This window comes from Onychostoma macrolepis, chromosome 06 (assembly GCF_012432095.1).
Source record: "Onychostoma macrolepis isolate SWU-2019 chromosome 06, ASM1243209v1, whole genome shotgun sequence".
NCBI lineage: Eukaryota > Metazoa > Chordata > Actinopteri > Cypriniformes > Cyprinidae > Onychostoma > Onychostoma macrolepis.
This window is the reverse complement of record NC_081160.1, coordinates 17,570,126-17,595,179: the sequence shown is the minus strand read 5'-3', so window position 1 is coordinate 17,595,179 and position 25,054 is coordinate 17,570,126. Positions and strand designations below refer to the sequence as shown.

Sequence of the window (25,054 nt, the reverse complement as noted above, 5' to 3'; positions counted from 1 at the left end):
TTATAGGAAGCGCATTAATATAGAACGTGATTAAACTGACCTGGAACTACCTGTGCAGTTCAACGAATTTAATCAACACCTGCCAGCCAATCAGAATCGAGTATTCAGACAGACCATGGCATAATTAAGGCTATGCATTCATTCCCTTGAATATGGTAAAGACTTAATATTTTTTATTTAACTTTTATTATATTATAATTTTTATGTAGGCTAGCTCCTTTTTAGAAAATAGTCTACTAATCTTTTTTTTATGCGATCGTGGTTAGTTAGTAACGTAGGCAATTTTACAAAAGTAGACCACAAATTATAATTTTTTTTTTTAATAGTGTGACAATCCAGTGCAATCCCTAATGGTAAGTTCTATTCCATTCAGTGTATTTAGTGTTCGTGTTTATTCATTGTGAAATGTTTAGAAAGGCGAGATTTTTGTGCAACAAACAAGAGTTTCACAAACTGACCTGACCTTATTTGGAGAAAAATAGTGACCACTCACATTAGTCCACCTGCGTGAACCTTCTTATCCGACACTAACATAACCAAAGCCCTACAAACGTGCACAAACTTCCTCAGACTTCATCAGGTTGTCGTTAAACGTGAGCCTGGTTCGCGTGGTCTCTCTCATCCAGCGGGTGTGAGCGCAGATGTTGCTCATCGCGCGTGAGGTGCGGCGCCTGAGGAGCCTCACTACTCTTCATCCTCTCTCTCTCCCCATGGCGAGAAAGACCTTGGCTTGGTAAAGGACATTGGTCGCTGCAATTTGTGTTTTGTCATTATTTAAATAGCTTTCGCCGTGCGCTAATGATGTATTTGTGGTAGGTTAGTGCTGTGAAATGTGGTGTTTCAATCATGGCACGGGGTCTGATACCGTGGATCTGGCTGAAGCGACCCGTTTATATCCAGGTAAGACGCGAATAAGCATCGCATGCAACTTGTTCATAAATCGTGCCGAGTGTTTCGCTTTAGCCATCTGTGTACTTGGAATCATTAGTGTGTAAGATTTGAATGGACGAGGAGGGGACGCTGTTATCCCGTTTGGACTCTGAAGTTTTTGAAGGCATCATCTCATCCTAAAGCTTTACTCCATCTAACTAGCTTTAATACAACGACTGAATGCATCGAGCGGCTCTTTTCAACCATTTTTTCGACCTATGCATGCGCCTCATTTGAATATTTTACTAAAAATACCAAAATGCCATTTTTGCAACTGTATGCGTTGCTTTCCTCCGGTGGATTTAATGAATGTGATGGATGAACTGATGTTGCTGCGTTTTATCCATCGTCGGGTAAGTCGTTGCTGTAGCAACCGCGCTGCTGTATAACATTTTTATAGTCCTGCTGAAAACATTTCTCTTACCTGTCAAGAATGTAATGCAAAATATAAACCACGAATTCCCAAACTCATCGGGGCGCTGTGTTCATGTGCGTCAAAGATTGACGACCTCATTTTACACTTCTATTAATACTGAGCAACGTCAATACAAGCTCATATGTAGCCTATTTAACTCAAGAGAATAATAAACCTTGAACTGCTAAAGACTTTTCAGGGACATTAGCTTACTTGTCGTGATAGCTGTTAAGTGCTTTTACTATTTCCACCCTTGACATGTGGAAAGTTTGAGAAATATGGACTAATTGCACATAAATTGAACTGACAAAACGTCAAACTCCTTTTTAAAATTTTAAGGTGAGCACTGTATGACAATGTTTTTTACCTGTACTTATGAAATGTTATAAAATCACATTCACGGCATCTTAAAAACCAACCTGTTTATGGTAATATGTATATTTTTATCATTTATTGGCAGCAAAGTATTAAGGCTTTTAAACTATGTAGATATGTAGGCTTGAAATATCACCGATTAGCAGGACCTACGCAAATAATCAGAAGAAATTGAATACAAACTTAATTGGTTATTGCATTTATCGCACACACACACACACACACACACACACACACACACACACACACACACACATATGTATGGGTTTATTTTAAAATTATTTATTTATTTATTTTTGTTTTGCTTTCTCATTCTTTGGTTTCCTCACTCCTCAGTGTGTGAATAGCTGATAGTTCATCCACACACTGTGGAAAAATAAATAAATAAATAATTTCTACAAAGTACATTATCCATTAATTTTACAGACATTTCTGTTAACTCCAAAACACAACGCAATGAAGTGCAAAATTCAAAATACAGGTTAAACACCTGTAAAAAAAATATGGAAAATTCTTTCATATTAATATAGTACATTGCGCCCCATTTTTACAGAATTTTTTTTTTTTTCAGTGTGGTCTGTGTGAAATAAACAAATTTTTTTAGCTGAAGAAGTCTCGTGCTACAAGGTGAAACCTATGGTAAACTGTAATTTTTTCACATCCCTCAAAATGAAGGAAATGGCATCGGTGTTGTGGTGTGAGGGATGGGCGATTCAGACTAGGATGGCAGCCCTCCTTTAAGCATTTTGTTTATTTTTTGAAGACCGTAATCCTGCTTGCTTTCAGCAGCTTAGAGACTTCCTCAGCTCTGACTGTCCTCACACCCAGAGTCTGGTTTACTCTCTGCTGTTTGCTTGCTCAACTGAAAGACTGATGGAGAGAGTGAGCATGAATGTGAGATATGAGCTTTTTTGTGAGCAAAATGAATCTTGGAGGCAGATAATCACCGCTTTGCACTGGTCCTTGCACACTATTTCAGTTTGAAGCAATGATGGCTGCTCCCTGTGAATAAGACTTCACTTTCATTTCTTTCATTCATTTTAAATATAGTTCAAATTACAGCATCTCTCTTAAATCCTGATGCTCTCTGAGCAGATTTCATTTTTATAGAAAATGCAGGAGCCATATTGTATTATAAATCTGTTTATATGCCCAAAGCATCTGCTGTGATACTTTGGCCTCTGGAGCTAACTGTCCTCTCTAAATGGATGAACTCTGAATAGAATGCTTTATTTTATCTACATAAGGCATTCTATTTAGAAGTCATGCACTCAGAGAATGTATTATAAAATAACAGCTTTATGCTTTCAAACATTATATGGAAGGAATTAGAATAGCTTGCCTCATAAAATTCACGAGGTTACCGAGACTAAATGCTTTGGGACACAATAGTACTTGTTCAGGAGGTGAGTTTTTCTGTTCTACATTTCTCTCAGTCAGAGGCATGATTCACATATTTCAGATACAGCATCCCCACAAAGCTGCAGTGAGATCCAGATAAATATAAAATATATGTGAACACAGGTTTATGCTTTGCTTTTATGTTTTATTAGTGTTCTCAAGTTACAGAAACTTGAGAACTGATGATTAAATCTAGACATCTGCACTTTTACAAAAACAGATCATTTTTGTCCAAATGTATTAATTTATCCAGAATTATAAAATCACTCAAATACATCTCATCTATAATGAACATACATACATACGTACATACATACACACACATATATATATATATATATATATATATATATATATACAGTCATGGCCAAAAATATCGGCACCCTTGGTAAATATGATCAAAGAAGGCTGTGAAAATTAATCTGCATTGTTAATCCTTTTGATCTTTTATTAAAAAAAATTCACAAAAATCTAACCTTTCATTGGATAATAAGAATTTAAAATGGGGTAAATATCATTATGAAATAAATGTTTTTCTCAAATAAACGTTGGACACAATTATTGACACCCCTAGAAATTCTTATGAGTAAAATATCTCTGAAGTATATTCCCATTCATATTCACAGTTTTTAGCACTCCAGGGTGATTATGAACATGAAATTATCCAGTCATGGCTTCCTGTTTCACAGAAATATAAATAGGAGAGAAAACAAAGCCCAAATTCCCTTAATCATCCATCACAATGAGAGAAACTAAAGAATATATTTCTGATGTGCAGCAAAAGATAATTGAGCTTCACAAATTAGTGAAGTGGCTTTAAGAAAAGAGCTAGAGCAGTGAAAATTCCCATTTCCACCATCAGGGCAATAATTAAGAATTTCCAATCAACATAAAATGTTACGAAACTGCCTGGAAGAGGACATGTGTCTATATCGTACGGTGAGAAAGAGAGTTTGAGTCGCTAAAGACTCGCCAAGGACTACAGCTGGAGAATTGCAGAAAATAGTTGAGTCTTGGGTTCAGAAAACCTTAAAAAAATATTGTCGAACAGCACCTACATCATCACATGTTGTTTGGGTGGGTTTCAAGAAAAATTCTCCTAGCTCATCCAAAGACAAACTCCAGTATATTCAGTTATCAGACACGACTGGAACTTCAAATGGGACTGGCTTCTATGATCAGATGAAACTAAAAAAATTAGCTTTTTAGCAGCAAACACTCAAGATGGGTTTGGTGAACACAGGTATAAAAAGTACCCCATGTGTACAATGGAATATACTGCTGTATTTTTGATGTTGTGGGCCTATATTTCTGCTGGAGGTCTGCTGCATCTTGTTTACATCTGTAATTAATTTCTGTAATTACATTCATAATTACATTGTTGACCCATCCCTTACACCTTAACCCACCCTTAAACCTACCCATACCACCAAACCTGTCCCTAACCTTACCCGTATCACACCTCAATAGCAGCAAAATTGTTTTGCAATACAGTATGAACACAATAAGTACATTGTACTTATTGTTTTATGTAAGTACACAGTAGTTAAGGCCACCTAATATAAAGTGTGACTGAAATCTTATAATGGGCCATGTTTGGATCTTCCAACCGTACAATAATCCAAACACAAACCTCAAAAACAACACAAAAATGGGTCACTGAGCACAAAACCAAGCTTCTGCTGGCCATTCCAGTCCTCTGACCTGAACCCTATAGAAAATGAGTGGTGAACTGAAGAGAAGCAGCACCAACATGGAGCTGGGAATCTAAAGGGTCTGGAGTGATTCTGGATGAAGGAATGGTCTCTGATCTTTTGTCAGGTGTTCTCTAACCTCATCAGGCATTATAGGAGAACATTTAGAGCTGTTAAACTAGCAAATGGAGGTTTCAAAAAGTATTGAATAAAAGGGTGCCGTTAATTGTGGCCAATGTGTATTAGAGAAAAACATTTATTTCATAATGATATTTCCCCCCATTTTAAATTGTTATTGTCCAATGAAAGGTTAGATTTTTGTGAATTTTTTTAATAAAAGATCAAAAGGATTAACAGTGCAGATTAATTTTCACAGCCTTCTTTGATCGTATTTACCAAGGGTGCCGATATTTTTGGCCATGACTGTGTGTGTGTATATATATATATATATATATATATATATATATTTATTTATTTATTTTTTTAATACATTTTTAAATTGTTGGGGGAACATAACATAGACATTTCAGTGACAGACTGTCTTGATATCATATTGAAGAAAAAACTGATTAAAAAGATACATTTCCGCAAAATCAAAGTTATACAAACAACATGCACTGAAAGAACCATAAATCAGGAAATGATATCAGAGGGCCAATACCTTCATAAAAAGCAGATCATTTGACCTTTTTATGAAATGGAAAAGTTAGTTCTGGTTGTAAAATCTCATATTGTATAGCCCCAAAAAACATATGATATTAATGAACTAATAATTTGTGGAATTAGAAAAATGCTTGTCAACATAAAAAATATATTTAAAAGCTTTTTAGCTTTTATGACTTATATTATGCCTTTTACTCAATGGTTATACCACGCCATTTAACCATATAACCAGCTTAATGAAACCAACTTAAATATAAAGATTTAATTACTAACACATTGTTAATGGATTTTTCCTTTTCTTGGAAACCCATTTTTTCATAGACTCAGATGTCTTCTGTGATGGGCTACTCTTGTGCAGGTTTTCTTGAGACTGGTTTTAAAATCCTTCTTTTTGCAAAGGTTGGGGACTAAAACACTGTAACCACCCAGCCATGAGGGAACGAGGACATTAAGAAAAGACTCCATAGGGAGCATTCAGACAACAAGTCCAGACAAACTTTCAGTTATCAAGGACGAGGGAAAGTAATATGAGCAGCCCAATACAAAATGACACAGTTACCCCACTGCAGTGTATTGTAGAGTTCTTGATCTCTGGTCCCATAGGACGGTACATTTCTTTACTCAATTCTCACCCTGGATTAGTTTCATTACACTTTTCATACGCAAGTATATGACAAAGAATCAGCTGTTTTGGTGTTAGTCATTAGAGTCCAAATACTGTATACTGCATTGCAGTTCCATGCATTGCAAGCAGTGATTTGGATTTACCAGAGAAATGCTTGAAGATATGTCCATGTTTCTTATTTGGCTGACTCACTATGACTCAAAATCCATACCGTGCTCTTTTAGCCAACAGCATTCTATTATTTTCGATAAAACCGTATGATATCATGGTGTGGTATGAGCAGAGGAATGCTATCTAGAAATCATTTGATGAAAATAAGATCTTAGATGCTTTTAAAAAAGAGTGCCTCTGGCTTTAAAGGATTTTAGTGCATCAGAAAAGAACCTTAAAATTTCATGGCCTCCAGAGTGCCTACTTAGATTTGTGCCTACTTAGTTTCTCTGTACACTGTTTTTATTCCTCTGTTGTCCTACCTAGTTGTTTCTTGTGGAGCTATCCATACTGTCCAATGTTTTTAAGAGTTTATCCTAGTATACACCTGTTTTGTCTTAAAAAAGAAACCTGGTCCTCATTTCGCCCACATTTCAGCACCGTTTAGGGTTCTGTCACAGTCAGATGACCATTCTCCTCCATTTTGTTCTTGAGGGAATAAAAAAACCAGGTCTCCTATTTACTGTGAGTGTCAGGTTGGCCCTCTTTGCTTCCAGTGCAGCCTAGAGGAACTGTGTCACATGCTAAATGAGGTTATATTTAAAAATATCAAATATATATTACGAGGACAGCAGGAAGACAGTTTGAGTGCGTAATATATTATTATGGTGAATTATTATAGGGTCTTAAATCATTTAGATAATCAAGAAATTCACAAAATACACTACAATGTATTTCACCTGAGACCAAATCTCTCTGAAAAGTAAGATCAACTGATTTTTAATACTTATCCAATTGCATTTTTATATATTTAAAATCATATATTTTTAAATTATTTACATATATTTTAACACATTAAAAATGATTATTCTAATATATATATATATATATATATATTCTGTATAAAGCAAACAATCCAAACATTATACACACACGCACATATTCTTTATGTGTAATACAACAAAATACATCAAATAAAGCAGTCAAAAACTCTTTTAAAATAATGTTTCCAATTGTATTTTTTGATGATTAATGTCTTGTTGTCTTGTTTTCTTATGTTTATTTCATCATGTTTAATAATTAATAGGATTTCAAATGTATTTAATTTGATCCCGAGCACTATGTGAAAAAAAACAATAGAAACATTCGTGACGTAAGACTTTCCATCTCATAAAAGAGCAGCTGCTTTGAAACGACAGCTTGTGATACAGTGAACAAGATGTTGCTATGTCTAGATTATTTGTTGCTGTTGGAGTCACACATCATTGTGCAGTGGAACAAGGGACAACTGATCGTCATTGCACATTAATCATGTGTTTTTTTTCTTCTTGTCCGTGTTGGACTGCGTTAGTCGCCCTTCCTGAGTCCCAGCGGTTAGGTTGATGTAAACATTTTGGACTGTTGCAGTGTTGAGTCAGTGCGTAGATGGATGTGTCTCATGGGGCAACAGGAGTGAGAGAAACGGGATGGGGTTCCCGATTGCTGGTTGTTCTCACAGAGATGAGTCAAATTAGACCTGCAGTGCCTGTGTGACGTCTGCTTCCATCAGAACACCGCCGCTTGGGAGCAGAGAAATAGAGGGAGGAAGAGAGAGAGAGGGAGAGTAGGAACTAACACTATCTCCCATCACACTTAGAATGCACCAGAGAAGCCTTTTCTTGTTCTTCATGCCATGTGTTTCCTTTAGAGAGAGACTATTCTTGTAAATGTTTTCTCTACAGTTCAGGTCATTAAAAACCCTTTTTGTTTTTGAGGTCATGTGTGACAGCAGCCATCTTTCTCTCACTCTCGGTCTGTCTTTGTCACTTTTCCCTGCTCTTTTTGGTGCTTTCTTCATCTATCCTTCACTCATTGGTGTGAAGGGGAGGGGGGCATTAGGGAGAAGGCAGCAAGAAATCGCTTTATGATCATGAATTATGGATGAGTAGAGAGCAAGCTATGAAAACAAGTGTCAGTGCAAAAATTCTCCCCCACTTGATCCGCTTCTTCCGTCCTATCATCTCTCACAAGCCACTGAGGGGCTTGAGGATTAAAAGCAACAGACATGCTCCTATTGTATGGAACATTTTTGCAGAGTACCTCGAAATCATAGGCTTTTAGAGAGCAAAGAGAAATGGTTGAAGCTGTGGGCACTAGAGGAGGTTGATTACATAGTAAGTTTCTGAGGACCTATCAACTGTTGGTCCCTGTGTGGAATAGAGACGCTGCTGTCAAACCAAACAAGCTGTCAACGCCTTAGGGGAGACAGCGTAATCTTTCACATTCACATTTACATTTAATCTCCAGTCATATTCCAGAAACCAAATGATTTATTGCTTATTCAGATGATTCAAGAAAACGAGAGATAGCGGATCCATTTACGTCAGTTTTGTGATACGGTTTTGGTAAATGGTCAATTGTTTAAAGGGGCCCTTCAGATATCATAAATTTTCCTTGATCTGTCCTTGAAATTAAAATGTTTCAGAGCTCAAAACACTCATCCCACTCCAAATCTATTGAAACTAAACTGCAAGAATTGATTGTAACTTTAATAACTTTCTGATGTCAGCTAGATGAATATATGAACGTATGATGGACCTCGTTTGCATGTCAGTGGTGCCTATTTGGTGTTCAGAAACCTGGCCTGCTCAGTCACAATGATGCAGGGTAAATAGTATTATTCAATTGCTTTTTTTTTTTTTTTTTTTTTGGTAACACTTTCGTTTAGGGACCAATTCTTACTATTATCTAGATGCTTATTAGCATGCATATTAGCATACTGGCTGTTTTTAAGTACTTATAGAGCACATATCAATGCTTTATTCAGCATGACCATATTTCAGATCCCTTAATCCTACCCCATATCTAAACTTAACAACTACCTTACTAACTATTATTAAACAGCAAATTAGGAGTTTATCGAGGCAAAAGGCATAGTTATTCGTTTAGTTAATAGTGAAAATTGGTCCCCAAACTAAACTTTTTTCAATATTGTTGACTTGTTTACTATTGGAAATATCAAAATAAATTATTTTACTCAATAAGGATGCATTAAATTGATCAAAAGCATATTTCTGAAGGATTGTGTTACACTGAAGAGTCAAGTAATAGCTGCTGAAAATTCAGCTTTGCCATGACAGGAATAAATTACATTTAAAATGTATTAAAAAAGAAAACCCTATTTTTTTATTGTAATAGTATTTCACAATATAATTGCATTTTTTTATCAAATAAATGCAGCTTTAATGAGCGTAAGAGACGTTTTAAAAAAATATTTTAAAATCTAACAGACCCAAACTTTTTTACGGTACTGTCTATAAAGTATAAATAGAAATAATGACATAAAAAATATTTGTTGTGTAGCACCTGCTCCTTTGTCTTCTCTGACTAAATTGTAATGGTACCATAAGAAAGTACTATTAAGAGAAAACAGAAAATCCAAAAAGAATGATTACGATTTTGAATTGTATAAACTGATAGATAGATAGATAGATAGATAGATAGATAGATAGATAGATAGATAGATAGATAGATAGATAACAAAATCTTTTACATTTTTTGCCCCTTACATATCCTCCGGAATATTCCCAACATAAGAATAAGTGTCTATAAGGTTTATTTTTAACAAGGTCCCCGACCTGATCAAACAGTTTGTGTAGCATTTTAGTGCTTTTATCCTGTCACTATGTGGTGCACATCTTGCAAGGGACTGTTTTTGAATGATAGGGCAAAATATCGGACAGCAAACTCCTAAAATTTTATTCTCAGGGTCAGAGCGAGTGTGTAGAGGGAAAATTGAAAAACTAAATTATCAAACAAAAACCATGACTAACATTATAAGACCTTGATTCACTTATTCTCAGGCTGGTCAGCAGCAGGTTGAATGTAGCTTTGAGAATATGTGGTTCTTTGAAGATGGACTCCCTCACTTAACATTCACTCCCTTTGCCTGTATGTCTGTAGAACAGTTCTGATTAAAATGTTAGATGAAAGCCTTTGAGGGTCATTGGGATACCACTGTTTCTGCCCACCTTTTCCACAGCCACTGGTCTTCACTCACTCAGCCACTAATGAAAAGCAGACACAAAGCCTCAATCAATAACCTCTCATTACCTACTTCTGTTCGGCTCTCCCTTCGGTGATGGCTAAAGTTGTCCTTAGGATGAACATGCCACATTAGCTGAGTTGAAATTAATGTCTCTTTGCATTGACTGAAAAGGTCAGGTGTGGGGTTGCTTTGTTTGTGAAGTGCTCCACTTGTAATGGAGCAGGGATACATTTGTTACACGAGGATCGATCTGGAATACAGTGCATTTTAGCAATGAGCATTACAGCATGTCTCAGTGAGCCAAACGATTGGAGTACTTACTGGTCTAAACAGACTTGTGTGCATGCATGCTTGAGTGCATATCGAGGTGAAGACAGACTTAACCTCATGGGAGGACAGCAAAGAAAATGAACCAAATGCAGATGGTAAGCTTTTAGTTGTACATTTAAAGTTGAAGTGTGTAATTTCAGTTTTTTTTTTTTTAAATACAATCCACTATCCCAGTTTAATATACAGAGACAGCTAAAAGTAAGCCAGTAATTGGCTGATTTCCCCAAAAAGTAGAAACACTGTGGCTTTGTGGAGCTATCAAAACATTGCTCTGTTTATTTAAGCATCACAACCTGCCTGACACATCAAACTGGCTTAACCAATAGTGGGAGTTTGGGGCAGAATTATTTGTTTGTTGACCAGTGTCAGACAGGGAGTATTCAGAGAAACCTGTTTTAAAAACCATTGCATAAAACCATTATTTTTGCAATACCGTGCCAGAAGTAAGTGAAAAACAAATAAATAAAATAGACCTACCTAGTATTGTGACAAAATGTTGAATCTAAGAAAAATCTTAGATTAATGTGTTATACTTGGGTTAATGACATCGCAAATTTTTATTATTTTTTGGATCTATTAAAGGAATAGTTCACCCAAAAAATTAACTAAAATGAATGAACTGAAAATTGAACAAAAATCGCTGAAAATTAACTCGATATTTATATGAGTTTTCAACTTCATCTGAACATATTTGGAGAAATTTAGCATTACATCACTTGCTCACCAATAGATCCTCTGCACTGAATGGGTGCCGTCACAATGAGAGTTCAAACAGCTGATAAAAACATCACAATAATCCACAAGTAATCCACACAACTCCAGTCGATCAGTTAACATCTTGAGAAGTGAAAAGCTGCATGTTTGTAAGTAACAAATCCATCATTAAATAGTTTAACTTTAATTACAAATTTTCTTTGATGAGCTATTATGATTTTAAATTGTAAATTAAAATGATTTTTCATGTTTTTTGGGGGACATGAAGTAAAAAATGTTAGAGTGAAACAGTTATCCTGTTATCAAAATGAAATATTGAGAATGAAATTATTGAAGCAAAACAAAAAAAGTTGCAAAGTAGAAATGGAAAGTATAAACAAATCTTTTCTTCCATATCGTGATGAACATGATACAGGAATATCAGGAAAAAATATATATATTGGGTGCATTCTATCAATTGTTTGTTGATTAGATGGTGGATCTGAATTGTAAGGAAGGGGAAGACTAAATGATTGAAGATGTTAGGCATAAATCACTAGAGAAATGTCATGACATTTTGATTAAACATGCATTTAAAAAATAGATATGGAAAATTGCAATTTTATGCTGATTTTAAATAGTCGGTGAAATCTTATATTTTTACCAAAAAAAAAAAAAAAAAATCTTTTAACTTATTTTAACAAATCTGCTTATGCTTAACTGCTTCGAATCTTGGTACGACCAAGTCATTTGTTGACATTAAAGTCATGTGGTGCAAAAAAACAAAAAACAGGAAATGATATCATACAATCTAAAAAATGCTGGGTCAAAACAACCCAATTGCTGGGTTTGTCCATATTTAGTCCATTATTTTACCCTGCATTTTTTAGAGTGTAAGGAGAATGCCTGCAGACCATCATGACTGTGTGCCAAGATTAGTCAGTCTTTTAAAAATATCTGATAATACGATCTATTAATGACATGACAAAATTAGCTCAGTTTGTAAAATGTCATATGATGCAAATCTGTAAAAATTTAATGATATTTATTCATTGATTCATAATATTGTAAAAATTATTTTTATTGTGAATAATTTATGTGTGTATTATTACACTATATTAAAGGGGTCTTTTTGAATTTTAGTCAGTGTGTAGTGTGTGTTTGGGCATAAAACGATCTACAAAGTTACAAATCTCAAAGTCCACTTCAAAGGGAGACATTTCGTTTTTAAAAAAATCTCTTTTCAAGAACTACAACGAACGGCTCGTTTGGACTACAAACTTGTTTTCCTGTATTTGTGACATCACAAATTGTAAATCCCGCCTACTGAAATTCGAATGGTTGGCGGGTGTGGAGAACGCTTGGTTGAGCTCTGCACGTTTCAGAATCGAAACCCAGTGCAGGTGTTCACTGTATTTCTGATGGAAACCAATTGTTTTCTGAAAATTCTGGATGTCATTTTCATTTCAGCATGAAAAATTCAACTTTATAACAGTTTCACTGCAATTCATGTTATAATGTTAGAATTAAAGAACAATAAACATAATACATATTACCGTTGCACTTATCTGTACATAGTGCAGTTATTTTTAAGCTGTTGTTGACATCTAAAACGTGATTTAGCCCCAAAAAAACAACAACAATAACAATAACATTACCACTTTACTATGTCTTGCAATATCCGTGCGTGCAAAGGTTCTGCGCGATCCTCTTGTTCAATATTCTCGGGGTCTGAAATTGATATGACAATATTGACGAACTTGCTGTTTTGGCAAGGGGCGGGGCAGTACTGAAAAATCATCTACACTGTTCGCCAATCACAACGCACTGGGACAGCTAACCAATCACAACACATTTCGTTTTTCGGAAGGCGAGCCTTCATCAAACCCGGAACTAATCGAGCCGTTTGTGCCAGGCTGGGGAGAAAGGTGTTGTAATAATGTCAATTAATTATCAAGCATGAGAGCATGTTCTAGTACACCCCCAAAACAAAATCAAGACTTTGTTAAAGAGCATAATAGGACCCCTTTAAGTCTTTGAATTGCAACAAAACATGAATACAAAAAGTACATTTCTAGAAAAGATTTTTCCTTTTTTTAATGTGGACACTCTTATTTGCCATTAACCCATTTCTGTGACGATGTCCCGCTAACACATCATCAATAGCGACCTAATTAAGACTCTTAGTTCACCTCAAAGTGCCGACAGACAGAACCATGTCCTTAAAGCCCATAATTATAATGATAGAGCTCTCCGCAGTACTAAATGAAAGTTGTAATGAAGTGCATTGGCCCTAATGTGGCTCTCATCCTCCACACATGCATAATAAAATCTGTAAAAACTCCAAAAACTATTTGCGCCTCTATGCCTTATCTACTCCCCCATAAAAGGCTGAGCCACAGGCTCATGTTGTGCGGAGCCTTATGTGGACTTTTCTCCCGTCTTGTGATTGAAATTCCACGCAGTCTTCAGTTCGCCTGAGAGCTGAGAGTGATGTGGGGGCCGCTGCTGAATTTTTCACACTGTCTCTGCCACATCGCCTGTGAGTTCACAGCAGCAGAGCATCCAAATACTGTTTGACACATACAGACACGTGTCCACTGACCAGCATGATCTCATTGTACTAAACGATGAGAGCTTTCTGACACTGCAGTCCTCTGTTAATTCAAAGTGCTGCCATGGAAACATTTCCTGTCACAAGGGGGAGACCCGTCATCCCGAGTGGCAAACTATAAAGCTATTGATGTCAAACTCCCTCTGTTTGATATATGAGCTACTGCTTGATAAACAAGAAGCAGAGCCTTACTTGTGTTGTCATTCTGAAAAAATGAACTGTTTAACTTGATTTCGGGCACATTTTACCAAGTTTTTCAGGGCATTATGGGTAATGTTTGTTTTTCATAGCAACAAGGTTATGTATTCCTGGAAGATAAGACTTGATCGGATTAATTGTTTTAATTATGTTTGTGGACTGACTGATTTGATCATCTCCACTCTCGTTATCTTTGGAAAGTCTTTGTCAGGCTTTCTTAGCTCTTTTATCATTATACAAGATGTGAGTGTATTCGCAGTTTACTGTTATATGTGAAAACATAATGAGCATGTGAGAAAATCAGAAATATGCATAGCGCTAACTGGAGACATTAAACTAATTACCTGCAGCTGCAGCTGAGTTTTGTGAATCATGCTGGAGAGAAATTGGTCATTCTGAGGAAATGGTGCCTTTTGAGGTTGAAGACCGAGACTACCATGAAGAGGTGTGGCTTACTGTTTTTTTTTCAATTTACATTGAATACTATTCATGAATACTCTTCATTTACATGAATTTCTTTCTTTTACTTTTAACTTTTAACTCAACTATTTTTGAGTGACCTATAAATATTGATAATTAGTAATTATTTTATTACTAATCAAATCAAAGTGCTATTCATTCATGTACCCAATCAGTAACAATGAGATAATACAGAAATGTGGAGATATTGTATTATATTTTAATTGAAAATATGTATATCAGTTTTTCTTATTTGTTTTATACACACACACACATATTATAAAGTAATACTTTTATGTAGCCAGGATGGATTCAGTTAATCAAAAGTGACAGTTTAAAGACATTTACACTATACAAAGACATTGTTACAAGATTCAATATTTGAAATCAAAGGAGTTATAGGACCGTGAAAAATAATTATCACAGTTTCCACTGTTTCTTGAGCACCAAATCAGCATATTTGAATGATTTCTGAAAGATCACATGACAATGAACACTGGAGTAATGGCTGCTGGAAATTTAGCTTTGCCATCACAGTAAGAAATTAGATTTCACATTAAAGTAGAAAATAGCTATTTCAAATTAGAATAATATTTTGCAATATCACTGTTTAACTGTGTTTTTCAGCAAATAAAAGTAGCATTGAGCATAAAAGACTTAAATCATTAAAACACTGTACCGTTTTGAATGGTATTTTATAGAGACAGAGATAGAGATACATAGAGAGATATACAGCGGGTAAAATAAGTATTGAACACGTCACCGTTTTTCTCAGTTAATATATTTCTAAAGGTGCTGTTGACATGAAATTTTCACCAGATGTTGGTAACAACCCAAGTAATCCATACATACAAACAAAACAAAACAAAACAAAACAAAAAACAAATAAGTTCAGAAATTAAATTATGTGTAATAAAATGGAATGACACAGGGAAAAAGTATTGAACACACTTACTGAAATTTATTTAACACTTCGTACAAAAGCCTTTTTTGGTAATGACAGCTTCAAGATGCCTCCTGTAGGGAAAAACTAGTTGCATGCATTGCTCAGGTGTGATTTTGGCCCATTCTTCTACACAAACAGTCTTCAAATATTGAAGTTTCCGTGGGCCTCTTCTGTGAGCTCTGATCTTTAGTTCTTTTCATAGATTTTCTATTGAATTCAAGTCAGGTGATTGGCTGGGCCATTCTAGCAGCTTTATTTTCTTTCTCTGAAACCAATTGGGAGTTTCCTTGGCTGTGTGTTCAGGATTATTGTCTTGCTGAAATGTCCACCCTTGTTTCATCTTCATCATCCTGGTAGGTGTTGGGACTGAACCAGCTAATATTAATTTCCACTGACAAGGGACAGGATTGCTTTCTAATTACTGATTGGCTTTCTATGCCTTTTTGCACCTCCCTTTTTTCATGTGTTCAATACTTTTCCCTGTGTCATTTCATTTTATTACACATAACTTAATTTCTGAACTTGTTTGTTTTGTTTTCTTTGTATGTATGGATTACTTGGGTTGTTACTGACATCTGGTGAAAATTTCATGTCAACAGCACCTTTAGAAATAAATTTACTGAGAAAAACGGTGACGTGTTCAATATTTATTTTACCTGCTGTATGTATATATGAACTGTTTTCAGTACATTCAGTAGTAAATTTGTTCAACCCATTAATAATGCAAAGAGGAAGTCATCATTCAATAAAAAGGAGGAAATCATAATTCCACCATTCAACAGGGATGAATAGATAGTGACACCCTAAATAGATTTTTTTTTTAAATTTGTGACTATGTTCAGTATTTTGCTCAATATTTGTATGAATCTTTTAAATATCAGTAGTAAGTCGCAGGGACATTCACAGAAGACAAATGGCACCAGATATGGTTTAGGTATCATAATTGTAAAGTTTTTAGATCATTTTAAACTTTTAAGCCAACAGACATCAGTAAAATAAGAAGAAGAGGATGGCAGTGGGAAGAATTCAATGACGAGAGACTGTGAAAGCGGGAAACTGATTTAGGTTTGATGAATGAACCTCTTCTCCCAAACCTTGACTTTGGGCTCAGGGAGACTGGCTGTCTACAAAACTGAGCATTCTGTCAGCCCATTGCCATGGCGACAGCTCCTCTGGGCCTTGCGAGGTATGAAAGGCTGTACAGGACGCTGGCCTGCCACAACTCTCTAACGCCTGTCATCCTGGCTTAGTGAGGCAGTGAGTTTGAGACGGTGGTGAGGGGGGAGAGACCCTGAAGGGCATGAGATTTAAAGAGTAGAGTAAGATGGATTCTCAGATGGAAATGGCAGAATTGCATCTCGCTGAGTGCCTGTAGCGAAGAGGGAGTGATGGTCTGTCATTAGGGGAGCCACTGAAGAAAAAGAGACAGTGAGAGAGAGAGAGAGATATTAGATGAAATTAGAGATGAGACCAATGATAGGGTGACTAAGAACCTCATTTCAAAATGTGTAGGAAAAAAAAAAACCTTCTGGTTCTGCTGACTGTAGCCACACCAGGCTCTCTGGACCTGACCAAATTTTAAATTGGAAGCTGGAGGGGCAGTTCAGAGATTGAGGTTTGGTCCAACCAGTTGGGACTTGAAATCAATCTACTTTACATTATTGGCATTTCAGTTATTGGTTTAGATCAGCTCGGGGTAGGATATTGGTGTATACGTCTCCAGGCTCTGAAAATAACTTGATTTACTTTATCAAAATAGAGTACAGATTAAATCTTACTCAGGCTTGTACCATGAAATAGGAGGCTGATTAAAAGAGGCTTACTGTCAGTTAGAAATTTGGATGTTCTCTGAGATAAAATGTCAGTGCAAGAGAGAAAATGGAGAGCTCATACTGTGCCATAAGCAAAATAGACTGAAGAAGAAAAGGAAGGCCCATCACTGTCGAACTCATGTCTCATCATCATTAAGAGAGAGAAGAGGCTCCATCAGGTCTGTTATTTGTCCGCTAAGCTCTTGTAGTATGCATAATTGGCAACTATTATTGATATGGTATGAGATCATTCACTCTAGAGCAATTAAAGATTGCAGGGCAAATGGGAGCATAACAACAATATATTACCATCATCAATTGTGTGCCTGTATTATATACAATCTCTCTCACGCTCTCTGTAAAATGTATAAATAAATAAATGTAGTATGTATATATTTATTTAATAGGTCTTTTACATGTGGGTAAAGTTTAAAATAGCAAATGAATTTAGAATGAATACTTATCTTACACTATATTATAATATAAACAATTATTATGTAACCATCTTAACAGAAAATATGGTTAGATCAAGCTGAAACTGACACAACAGGGTGCTATTTTTCTTTAATGTCAGTCAGCGTAGTTATCAGCTAATGCAATTCTTGGCCATTTTGAAATTATGATTTATTGATCAACTACAATTTTGCAATTCAGTGTTTACACTGGATTAAATCACAAAGTACCTCACCTGTACAGTGATATATACAGGTTTTAGAGAAGTAAGTAAACACGGTCCCCTTATATTACTAACATTTAAATTAATCAGTTGATACAATGGACTTATTGTGTACATACATGTTTTTACATACCTGCATGTAATTACATCTGTAATTAATTTCTGCAATTATATAGAATTACACTGTTGACCCATCCCTTACACCCTAACCCACCCTTAAAACTTACCCGTTTCCCACCTCAATAGCAGCAAGTGTTTTGCAAATACAATATGAACACAATAAGTACATTGTACTTATGGGGTCCCACATAATATAAAGTGGGACCCCAAACACTTTTAGCAATGTTGACCTCATTCACACTCAAGCACAGAATAAATAATTAATGAATTCATTAAAAAAGAAAAGAAAAAGAAGTTAAATGTACAGATCACCAGGAGAACATCTGAACTTGGGATTGAACCTAAAAACTCATACAGTATATTCATACCTATACCATTATGTGACCCTACTTCATGATTTTACTGTGCAGGTTAGGCCTATCATACACATAAAGGTTAAACACTAGCTACATTAATACAGAGATGCATGGCTGCAATCGTTGTGATTAATAATTTAGCATTTCTTATAAATTTTGCAGCAGTATAGCTGTTTGCACTGAGCCGAGCAAAGTTCAGCAAACTGTTCCTTTGAGGTTTGGTTTGCACTGAGAAACAATGTGTGTTTTCCAGTTCCAACCAAATAAGAGTCAGATATTATCACCATATTTTACATCACCTCATGGCCTTCATTACTCGGCTTCACTTTGGGCATTGCACTTTCATACTTATTTGATTTAAAATCCATGGCAGGCCAATCATATTATTATGGTACTATTTTTCAGTTCTGTTAGTGGGTAACACTGTCATGTTTCAACGTACTGCCGTCTTCTTCCCTAGTTGTTTGTTTTTGCTCCTGTTGCTCTGGGTGAATGTGTTTGCATGACGATCAACTTAAACAAACTCTGTATATAGGTGGTAAAGCGCTCAGCAAACAACTGCTATACACAAAGTGCCTCCTAAAACACAAAACAATAGACACCCGATCTACAGTGTTTCTCATGGAGCTACTGCAGGCTATCACGCTGAGCTACGAGGCCCATTCCTCCTCCTCATGCCAGAGGAGAAGTTCTGTCAGCTCAGATTTTGCAGACAAGGAAATGTCAGACCACGGAGGGCCGCGATGGTGCTGAAATTAGCTGGCTGTGTGCTACCCCGCTCACTCAAACGTTTGCTTGTAGTTTCAGGCGAGCTTTGACTCCAGCACCTCATTTTGAATCTCTTTCTAAGTCCCGATAGTAGATCTCTCTCAAAATGTGCAATTATTTTGAAGATGAAGCTGTAGCATGCATTAGACGGCTTTGCTTCTCATGTCCCAAGGAAGTTCTGCCCACAGGAAAAAAGAAAATTGACCGTAAAAGCCTCAAGCACTCAAGCAAAATGGTCAGTATTTGGAAAAAATGTCCTTTTGCATCGTAAGTTTGTGATAAATTCTGACCTCGGTTGTTTTTAGAAATCAGAAGAAAATGATATTTCATAAAGAAGCCCTCAGTGGTTGAAGTGAGGGGGCTATTTATAGTGGATCGCACATCCAGTGTGGCTGTCAAGATGATAGTTTCCTGCTGTTCTGAGCTTTAAAAGGTCACACATAAATAAAAGATGAAAGGATTTTCCTGGGTTTAGTACCTCATAGGTTAAATGAATTAAATAAATGGTATTGTTTAGTTATGCAAGTAATCAATGCATACATTTCAGCATTGCGCGAAAGTGTAGAAAACTAGAAAGCTATGATTAATAAATGTTTTTCTTACAGAAACTGCACTGAATATGTAGAACTGAAACCTAGATTTTTCACTGAGCTATGTTCCTTTCATCTGGTTTTTAGCAGTCCTGCCCCTTATCGCCACCATTGCAGAAGAACCTCGAACAAACTGTATCGGCTCATAATCAGCACACATCAGCATCTTCAAAACTGCCTAGTACTAAAATCAAACCTTCACTGCATAGTCTGTAACAGTCAAAGTGTTCAGCATCTATTATAAATAGTTTAATAATGAAAAATTATTACTATATCAATATCAACAAAACCCCTTTTTATGTTTTTCAGTTAATATTTGGAGATATTTTGTAAAAGGAAAGCGTTTTCTGCATAGTTACATTGTCTCTTTGTTTGTGCACAGGCCCGGTTCTCCTACCTACACATGAAATACCTGTTTTTTTCCTGGTTGGCTGTTTTCGTGGGAAGCTGGGTGGTGTACGTGGAATACTCTTCATACACAGAGCTGTGCCGTGGACATGAGTGCAAGAACTCTATTGTGAGTTTTAAGTTCTTAGCTTGATTTTAAGTATTTTTTGAACAAATGGCACAAACATTTGATGCTGTGGATATATATTTGATTTTTAAAGAGGAAAAAATTACTTGGTGCACCTCTACAGCTGTTGGATGCTTTTGCAAACATTATTTACTAAAGGGGGCCATCTAGAGGAGAGTGATTACATAAGAGACACTGACTAAAAAAATGGATCAGGCGATCTTTGGGGAGTACTGTGTCATGGAATAAAATGAATAATGCAGCGTAGACTCTGACGTATGTGTTTCTTCATGTCTTCCAGTGCGATAAATTCCAGAAGGGGGTGATCGATGGTTCAGCCTGCAACAGCTTGTGTGAGAAGGACACTCTTTATTTGGGAAAGTGTCTCTCTGCCAAACCCAGCAATCAGGTCAGACACAACAGATCTTAATATAACACTGTAATGCTTGTTTGATCTTTTAAAAGATGTTGTCTACTGAACCATGCTTTTGCTTATCTGGATCTGCACATACGTTTATTTGCATGCACAGTATCATGAGAGTAAGGATGAATAAAATCCATCCGCTCTCTCTTTCTTGCTACTTTCTTTGTTTAGGTATATTCCGGCAGTTGGGGGGATATGGAAGGAATCATAAAGTGCCAGATGGAGGAGGACCCTCATTACGATCTGGGTGCAGAACTGGAGCCCCGAAAAGAATCCGTCTCCTTTAACAGGCCAACCAAAGGGACATCAATGGAGAAGTTCAAAGAGATGGTCTTCAGCCATCTAAAGGTCTCAAATCCCATGCTGTACTGAAATACAATATTGCTTTAAAGGTGCCATAGAATGGAAAACTGTATTTACCTTGGCATAGTTGAATAATAACAGTTCTGTACATGGAAATGACATACCGTGAGCCTCAAACACCATTGTTTCCTCCTTCTTATGTAAATCTCATGAATAAAAAAGACCACTGAAAAATAGGCAAATCAGAACATAACACCGACTGTGAGGTAACAGTCGGGATCACTAATAGTTACGCCCCCAACATTTGCACACACCCGCCCATGTTCTCGGCCAGCCGAACCATCGGAAGTTCTGCAGGTATTGTGAAGAAACAAGCGAGGACAACAGCGAAAATGGCAGATCATGGAAATGAATGTTATGTTCCAGGCCGTGCAGGGGACGTGATGTGCAGGGATGGGTTGGTGTCTGTATTCAGAAAGCAACGCGAGCCACTAAAGGGACATGGTTAGCTCCTTGCTAGTGGTACCCTGTTACATTGCAGTACATAAGATTTCACTTACCACATAAACAGAGTAAGGAGAGATGACTGAGGATGATGGCGAATGATTTACAGATCCTGAGCACCACTGACAAGCATCTGATTTTGTAAAATATGTGGTAAGTACTGCTGCTCCATAGTATAAACAGAGTTTGTGCAATCGCGAATCTCGAAAGCGAAAGTGAAAGTAAAAAGCAATCGTGCATTTGAAAGCAGTTTCAGTGCCCCGCATATTAATAGCGGCTCCCTGATGCCCGCATTTTATATACAGTATAATTACCCGACGATATAACTGCAAGAGAAAGTATTGAAATATATATTTTCCTCCCTGTGTTTCCTTCCTGCTATGTGAGCTACTGAAATGAGCTGCACTGTGAAACAGCCAATCATAGCAGAGCTCGACATTATTATTCATGACCCTTCCAAATAAGCCAATAACAGACCATTTCATTCTAGGGAGAAATCTAGGTTGTAAATGCACATGTAAAACCGTTTCTGGAGAATTTTTGCCCTTACCTAAGCCACATACCTTCTATGTAGATATCAGAGAACAATTTAAAATATTGTATCAATGCATTCTATGGCACCTTTAATGTTATATGCTTTTAAAAACAAATAAAGTGTGCTCAGCCAAGCTCCTGGCAGGTTTTGTTCCAACTTTGTCTGTAATTTTAATAATCTATTAGGCTGCAGGAATGTTTAAACATATTCTGTGGCATAATGCAAATCTTTGGGGCCGTGATGATCATGCAAATGTATTCTATTAAATATAATTATTAAATCTTCTTCTTTTCCTATGCTGAAATATTTTCCATTTGCGGTGGGCTACAGGGTCTTAGCATCGGAGATGTACATTTTTGTCTAGTGAATATTTGATTGTGACATTAATATTCTAAATAACAATATAAAAAATATAACATTGTTAGTTTAAATAAATAAAATATTTGAAATCTGAATGAAGTCATTTTAACTTTAATATTTAAAAAATGTCAAAACCTCTGCTCCAGTGTATATATGTGAACTGATGACCTAAGGTCTGAAGCTGTTAAAAATCATTTGTTTACACTTTTAACCCCCTTTAACCCTTTTTAAATTGTAAATTTATGTAAAACATGCATTACTTATTCTCCATGAACTAGGCATGAAGAGAGTTATTTTCATAGCCTGGAAGACCTTTAATATACAGAGACGTCTCTTTTACTATTATTAACTCATTACAATGGCACTTTTTCCCCTTGCAGGCAAAAGTAGGAGACCAAGCCAACTTAGCAGATTTGGTGACCCTTGTGCTTGGAGTTGCAGACAGCAACAAGGATGGCCAGATCTCCCTGTCAGAAGCACATTCAGCTTGGGCTTTACTGCAGCTGAATGAATTCCTGCTGTCCATCGTGCTGCAGGAGCGAGAGCACACTCCCAGACTGCTGGGCTTCTGTGGGGACTTGTATGTGATGGAGAAGGTGCCTTACGTACCACTCTATGGCGTCAGCCTTCCATGGATAGTGGAGCTGTGGATTCCAGCCAGCCTGCGACGGAGCATCGACCAGTGGGCCGCCCCATCCTGGCCTCGCAAGGCTAAGATAGCCATCGGTCTGTTTGAGCTTGTTGAGGACCTCTTCCACGGCACATTCGGAAGTTTCCTCATGTGCGACGTAAGTGCCGCGGGGTTTGGTTATACAGAGCGCCACGATATAAAGGTGGTAGACGCAAGGCGTATTGTTCCTGAAGCTGCTTTTCAGGAAGTGATGCGTGAAAGGCGGTGCGAAGAGGACAGTGACTGTATGTACGGACGTGACTGCCTCACTTCCTGTGATCTCACTAAGCACCGCTGCACTACGGAGGTCACACAGCCCAATCTGGCGAAAGTATGTAGCACACTGAAGAACTATCTTCTGTACGGTGCACCATCAGACATTAAAGACGAACTGGAGAAACAGTTGTACGCCTGCATTGCTCTCAAAGGCGCCAGTGAACAGATGGAAATGGAACATTCCTTGATTCTCAACAACCTCAAAACTCTGCTTTGGAAGAAGATATCTCACACGAAGGACTCATAATGATATATAGAACTAAGTTATTGTTCTTATACAGAACACAAGAGTAATGAACAAGAGACTGGTATCGGACCATCCATGATTTGCCTAATATAATTACGTATTTTTATTTTTGGCCTGAATTTGCAGAGTACTGTATATATAGCCTTCGTGGCACCTTGTTTTGTTACATTACCTAATCTTGACTCAATCCCAAATTATAAAAGCTTAGGCTGCAGAGAGATACTGCCTCTGCTAATGCATGTCCTCCACTGCCAAGAGAAAATGCCAAATTTTAATTCTTCCTGCGGATTCTTGTTCAGGAAACTGAGACGGTCAAGCTGTGTCTAGTCCAGAGGTTTTCAAACTGAGACCGAGGACCCCGGTTTGGCAGAATAAAATAGTTTTTATTTTTCTTACTAAATGTATTTTTAGGGCAGTCTAAAGATAACATAAATTGAGAAATAAGTTTAACAATTTTTAAATTTAAATTTGATTTTAATTCATTTTTTATGTTTTCTAAAGACTGGTCAGAAATGATAAAATAATTATATTTTACTCACAGTCTAAGTTTTAAATCTGATTTTTTAAAAGGTGTATACATAGCCTATATTATTACTATTCGGTAGAGAAAAAACCTGTTCTGAACCTAATACCAAGTAAATACTGTAGATATAGTCTTTTAATAATTTGCTTTGGCATAAGTACAGTGATAACATTTGTTTATACATGAAAATATAAATGTCATTTTGACAGGGATAATTTAGGAATGACTTGGCCTCAGAAATTTTGAAAACCCCTGCTCTAGTCTGCAGATGAAATACAATCCAGATTTCAGAACACGTCAATCTTTTCTGTTGAACTACAAAGGATCTGAAAAATATTTGCATGAATTATAATTTTCAGATTGAACATTGTTACTCAACAATAGGTTAGAACAATTATGCTGTCAATTTTCTCAGTCAAACTGCCACAAACAAAAGTAATTAATTAATGTTCTAAAGAGGCAAGACGTGTGCATAAAAGTTTAAATGCTACTTTTGATAGGCCATTTTCAGTTAATGTCATGCAAGTGCTTAGTTTTTACATTTAATCTTTGTTTTGAATGCATTGGTATATACACTTATACCTTTAAGTTAGGACTCAGGGCCCTTTACAACATTTAAAAGTATATTTTGAACTTCAAGTCTGACTGTTTTTGGTTTATTCACTCATTCAGAGAAGAGTGTTGATTGAAGTAAAGAAAAGATTATGCCATTGTTTGTTTAATTCTGTAAATTCTAATGGTTTCCCTAAAGTCACACAGATGCTACGACAAAGAAATATACATAAATCATCCTAAACGTTTTCAAATCATGCAAAGCCTCCAACTCAATGTGACAAGCAATCAGACAGACACAAGAG

The 25,054-nt window shown here is 36.4% G+C and overlaps 1 protein-coding gene across 1 annotated transcript; it reads left to right on the top strand.

Annotated features, from left to right (window-relative positions):
• The first annotated feature begins 548 nt into the window (after positions 1-548).
• On the top strand, positions 549-25,044 carry dipk1ab (divergent protein kinase domain 1Ab). Its single transcript, XM_058779387.1, is given in 7 exon segments — positions 549-692; positions 695-733; positions 817-900; positions 20,224-20,358; positions 20,657-20,764; positions 20,951-21,127; positions 22,862-25,044. Coding segments are annotated over 7 exon segments (1,407 nt in total). The 5' UTR covers positions 549-641; the 3' UTR covers positions 23,675-25,044.
• Positions 25,045-25,054: the final 10 nt, after the last annotated feature.